Source organism: Salvelinus namaycush, chromosome 33 (assembly GCF_016432855.1).
Source record: "Salvelinus namaycush isolate Seneca chromosome 33, SaNama_1.0, whole genome shotgun sequence".
Taxonomy (NCBI): Eukaryota; Metazoa; Chordata; class Actinopteri; order Salmoniformes; family Salmonidae; genus Salvelinus; species Salvelinus namaycush.
In genome coordinates this window covers 20,926,105-20,932,104 of record NC_052339.1, presented here as the reverse complement: position 1 = coordinate 20,932,104, position 6,000 = coordinate 20,926,105, and the positions used below count along the sequence as shown (strand labels likewise).

Here is a 6,000-nt window from a genome sequence, read left to right as displayed (position 1 = left end):
TTGCTGGGGTTTTTGCAATGATAAACATTACTTCCATATTTTGAGATATCTGATACATATCTGTAATCTCTAAAATCTACATAAATGCAGAACTGGATTCAACAATGTTGTCAATTGCGCAAGGCGTCTGCCAATTTAGGCTACCTGGAACGCTACTATTGTCCAATCTGTCTGCACGAGGGAATGTCGCTCTGGCTGTCATCCTTCCCTCGAGCTGTCAGTTGACAGTACAACACCGAACCGAAAGTATCGTAGGAAAGAACACAGTTTTGATAAAACGTAGATTTTTGATTTCTCCTCTTTGGCACTGGAACGGTTGGGCCACTGTCACATTTCGAGGCTGACCAACAAACGCGTAGGAGGGAGAAAAACCAAAAGGACTGAATAGCTAGCTAGTTGCTAGTTAGCAAGCTAACGACCGTTAGCTTTGGCCAGTGCTGCCACTGCTCTGCTAAAGCGTTAGGTAGGAGTGTGCAGTACCAGTAGGCAGGCGAGCTGCGTTGGCATTTTAGTGTAGTTGGCTGGGGAAATTATTGCTAAGGCTGCATGAACATTTTTATTTTATTTGATCATTGCGGTGTTAGCTTCCTAAATGTTTTGTCTGAATGCGTCCAGTCAGTTGCTTGGTTAGCCAGACAGCAATGCTAAGTGACGACGTCGACTCAGTGAGGCTGTCGTGTCGGGGGTGAGGAGTTTGAGGAAGGAAGAGGTGACTTACGATGTTGGGTTAATGAGCTAGTGGTGCGTTAGCTGACAGTGAAGGAAATAACGTTAACATTTTACAATACATTATCAACGACCGTCATTTCGTTAACCAGCTAACTAAAAGCTAATGCAAATTAGAGAGGCTAGGTAATACAGAAAATACTGTTGTTTTCGGCTTGCTCGCAAGCTAAATGCAGAGGGAGGGTGATCATTGAGTGGCTACTCTCCCAGCTCCATAAATAACTGTCACTGACTGAGTGATATCCAGCCTATTTCACATAACTAAAGATGGCTACAGCGAGCAGCATTGCCGCATCTATTGCGAGCAAGACGAAGACGAAGAAGAAACACTTCGTGGCTCAGAAAGTGAAGCTTTTCCGAGCCAGTGACCCTCTGCTCAGCGTCCTTATGTGGGGAGTCAACCATTCGGTAAGTCGGTCCATTGGGGTTGGTTGGTGGTGGGCAAATCGATGTTTCATGGCCCTGTAACGCTACTACTAAGTTAAACCTAAAGCTCAGCTAGCTAACAATAGTGTCATCTATGTGTCAGAATGTGGTTGACTTGCCATACTAGAGACTGGCAGGCGCAAATCAGGGATGACGGCTAGCAGTGGTTATCGTCCTGTTAATGCAAATCAGCATCTGGTCACATTAGGCTTGATTTTGAATTGAAGTTTAACGTTAGTTGGTTTTCAATAGAGCTTTGGCAGAAATGTAATACTAACTAGGTAGCTAAGTGGGCATTCTCATGGCGTTGGGCTAGATTGTCAGGCATATCATGTGTAATTTCTCCAACTCCACGTATTAGGACATACCACACTGCCTGGGGTAAATGTGAATTGCTGATAGACTAATATTATGATAACTGTTCTATTTTGCATTCTCAATGTGACACTAAGTAGCTTACCCTCTGTGTTTTAATGTGCTTTTACTGTGTGTGTGTGTGTGTGTGTGTGTGTGTGTGTGTGTGTGTGTGTGTGTGTGTGTGTGTGGGATAAGCTCTCCGAGCTCCCAGGGTCCAGTGTCATGAGAGAGCAGATATTTCCAAGTCAGAGAGCTTATCATCACTCTCTGTCCCTTCCTCTGTCATTCACTGTACACAGAAGGAAGTCTGTCAGAGCCATGTAGCTTAACATTGGCTCACTGTCCCCATGTTTCATTACATAAAATACTAATTAGCATTTTTACTATAATGTTATTGTTTTGGATACAACATTGAAGTTCTGAACCTCAAATGGAGTTTGCTGAATTCTTTAGCATACGTCTGTGGAAGAGTGGCTATGCAAAGAGTGAATGATCACCATATTCTCGGTATGTCAGCATTACAGTAGATTCTCTCTGCAATGCTACACTGGCTGTTTAAAAAAATTGACATTTTTACTCACCGTATGCCATGTAAACATAAACTAAGGAGTTTTAAATAGTGAGTAGAGGTTATTTAGTAGATGGACATGAAATGATTACTCCAGCCTAGCCAACAGAGTAAACCAGAGATGACATTAAACAGAAAATAAGCCCAATAATTAACCTTGGCTGTGTTACTGTAAAGGCTTACGCATGCTTCTCAGCCGGAACAGTTTGGTAGAGTTTGTGCATATATTATGACATTTTGTGACATTTTTGTTTGTTTTGGACTTCAGTGTTTTTTTCGTTTTTTTTCGACTGTTCGTACTCAAATTGTTCAGGACGCAAGCCGAAGTTTGGCGCCGAAGTCTACGCCCCTTCGTCGGTGATTGGTCAACAGTAGGGATTCTTCAATAAAGTCTTTGCCATTCAACGAGAAACGATTCATCATCATGCACGTTTTTTAATTGAAAGATACTGCACCAAACATCTTAGTTAGATGTAAAATTGGGCAACTAAGATCTCTTCAGCAAAAATGTCAAAATGAATGACTGATTTATTGAGTTATATAATATTAATTCTGACTATTTTGAGGAAGTTTATACTACAGTGTCGCAAAATGGACAAACAGTACTATTGCCTCTTTTTTCTTGTTTTTCAAACGGTAATTTTCTTTCATAAAAAAAAGCTTTTGTTATTTAAAAAAAAAAGTTTTGCCTCGTTTTCTCCACAATTTTGTGATATCCAATTGGTAGTTAGTCTTGTCCCATCGCTGCAACTCCCATACGGACTTGGGAGAGCCGAAGGTCGAGAGCCAGGCACACTAATGTGTCAGAGGAAACACTGACAGCTGACGACCGACGTTAGCGTGCATGCACCCGGCCGCCACAAGGAATCGTTAGAGCGCGATGGGATAAGGACATCCCAGCTGCAACACAGCCCGGGATCTAACCCGGATCTGTAGTGAAGACTCTAGCACTACGATGCAGTGCCTAACACCGCTGCGCCATTCGGGAGGCCCCAAACAAAGGCCTTTTTAAGGGAAAATGCAAGCACACTCCTTCAGTTCAGCTAGCTGAGTTCGGCTAGGCGCCAGCCAAACGGAAGCATGCTGACGCCTTAACAGTGAAGTGTTGGCCAGACACAGTGGTGATCTCGCTATCTCTCTAGTGGTCTATGTGGTGGTCCTCTACTGTTCCAGACAGATGTTGAGCCCCCCCACCCCCCTCAGTTGTTCTCCCTCATTCACGCTGCATCAGAGGCTGGTCAGCCCAGCTCAAACTTCTATAATAAAACAGTCTCTTTTGGTGCAGGGTTACTAATGTGAATGAGAAGAGGGGACACACACATACTCTCTCTCATGGAAAAGAGCCTTGATTGTGCTATGCTCTCCACTGCACAGGGCCTAAGGGCAATTACATGGTAATGGAATTATGCTGAGACTCAGATTTTTCCCTTTAAAATGTATACCAAACAAAAAACATCGATTTTAAAAGTTTAACCACCCATAGAATTTATGCACAAGGACTACTTTTAACAATTTACACAGAACATTTTACGGAAACACATTTACAGGAAGAACTGTACAGATACGGGGCAGCAGGTAGCCTAGTGGTTAGAGTGTTGGGCCAGTAAACGAAAGGTTGCTAGATCGAATCCCTGAGCTGACAAGGTAAAAATCGCATTTTGCCCCTGAACAAGGCAGTTAACCCACTCGGCCGTCATTGTAAATAAGAATTTGTTCTTAACTGACTTGCCTAGTTAAATAAAATAAAAAGAATATTACAAAAATACATTTGGGAACAGAATAAAACTGAAGGAGATTTTACTGTAATTCTGTTACCAAACTTTGCATCTGTATAGTTTTTCCAGTAAATGTTTTTATTTTATTTACTGTGTAAATTGTTCAAAGTAGTCTGTGCATAGAGTTGTATGGTACGTGAAATATTTTTTGTGAAAAATCTGCGTTTCAGCATAATTCTGTTACCATGGAATTGCCCCTAACTAATGTCGGTGTTAAGCCAGGGAGGGGAACCAAGGGAGGTTACACAATAAATGTGTCACGACCACAACAGCCTAGCCTAGATGGTATTCTATCCCAGTGGTAGTTTACTGCATCAGGCTTGTGTGACGTCATGACCACACCTGTGACAGGAATACTTCTATTAGCTCCCAGAGAGTTAATGCCCTAGGCTTTAGCTCAGTGGGCTAATGTGGTCCACTTTAGTCACACAGACAGTATCTGTGTTTGATTCCCGGCCAGTGTGGCGTAGCCTGCATGTTCAAACTTCTCTTTTTGCATTGCCTGACAGGGTGACGGATAACCATGTTTTATGCTGAAGCTGCTTGCGTTACAGTTTAACTCCTCATGGTCGCAATGACTTTCTCTTTCTTGCAGACTTGCAACAAGCTCTAAATTGGTCAGTTAGTGAGGGCGATAGTTAGAAATAGAAAGCCTGCTGATTGTGTTTGAGCTGATGTCTATGCCCCAGGTTTGAGTAGGGTTCAGATGTAATGTCTGCTAGCGACGGAACACTGGAATGGAATGGGGAGAGGGGGAGGCCTGACATTGTGGTCCATCAGTAGAACTGTGCAGAGGCAAGACACACACACACACACACACACACACACACACACACACTAAGGCAGGCAACTAAACAGAACCCTTATCTCCTCAGGGACACATGAATCAAACCCATCCACTCACTAGCACTTCCTGGAAACTCACCAGCTCACTGCATTCCTGCAGCTCTAGTATCATGGGAAACCAGTGACAGGACTAGACAATTCAACTGTTAGTCACTAGACGGCCATGGTAGAGAGGACAGAGAGAAGTCACTAGATTACCTGGCTAGAGAGCTTTTCTTGATTTGCGGCAGCACCTCTACTGTAGTTGTTTGAGCACAAATTGCATTTGTGATTTTTAAAGCGCTAGCCTTCGCTGTGCCTCGGTCCTTCCAGCTGTGTGATTGGTGGTAGTGCATGAGTGACAGCAGCTAGACATCTCTGTCTATAATCCTTAATCTCCTCGTGTGGCGAGAGAACTAACTCAGTCTGACAGCCAAAGCCTCACAGACATCCCTACTGTCTTAAGGCCTTGAGGATATAGGACTTAGCTTAGAGAGAGACACTGACTGTTGACACGCAGCTCAGCCGTACAACAGGGACCTGTAGTGCTCCATCCATGGACAGGAGCTCTCTAGAATGTCTGTACAAATCTCTGGCGAATCATCATACATACAGCGGTTGGATATAATGGGCACATTGTAGACATGTACTATTTCAGTGATAATTTGATGTGTAGTAGCATTATACATTATAAATCAGTGAAAGACTCTAGAGGAATGTAGTCAGTCAGTCAGTAACCAAGCAGACGAAGTGAGAGAATGGATGTGGAATGCTGTAACGCTTGGAACGTTAAAAATCAAATCACATACACATATTTAGCAGATGTTATTGCGGGTGTAGCGAAACATGATAAAGTATTCCCCCCTCTCTCTGAGCCAGTGACTGTCTGGGTCTGTGTGTTGCGTAAGAGGCTGTTTCTATTAATAGCCACAGGAGTGACCTGCAAGAATATGTGGTGAATATGGGTGAAGAACAGAATAGATGGGATCTCACAAAGTACCTGGAGTCCCTTGGGGACCAGACAAGCACATCCACTGTGTGTGTGTGTGTGCATGCGGTCTCTCAGACACGCTTTCGCAGCATATGACTGTAGCTTGCCATACAACAGAAGTAAATTTTATGCGTCATGTCTGAGGAGACGATGACATTGCATGACATTGATGTAAACTGAATATAGCTTAAACTGGTGATCAGCAGTTGTAACAATAACAACGCGTTCTCCCATGTTTTGGTAAGAAGCTGAGGGATGGGGCTGGAGAAATGTAACCTTTTGAACTAAGCTCATGAGGCATTTATAAGTCTTCATACATATAATTCATTTAA

At 43.2% G+C, this 6,000-nt stretch overlaps 1 protein-coding gene across 1 annotated transcript in view; it reads left to right on the top strand.

Moving 5' to 3' along the window:
- The first annotated feature begins 236 nt into the window (after positions 1 to 236).
- Positions 237 to 6,000, top strand: part of LOC120028130 (phosphatidylinositol 5-phosphate 4-kinase type-2 alpha) — a 30,028-nt gene continuing 24,264 nt past the window's right edge. The window contains exon 1 of the mRNA XM_038973324.1: positions 237 to 1,134. Within this exon, the coding sequence (XP_038829252.1) occupies positions 994 to 1,134 (141 nt within the window). The 5' untranslated portion in view covers positions 237 to 993. The remainder of the gene's footprint in view (positions 1,135 to 6,000) is intronic.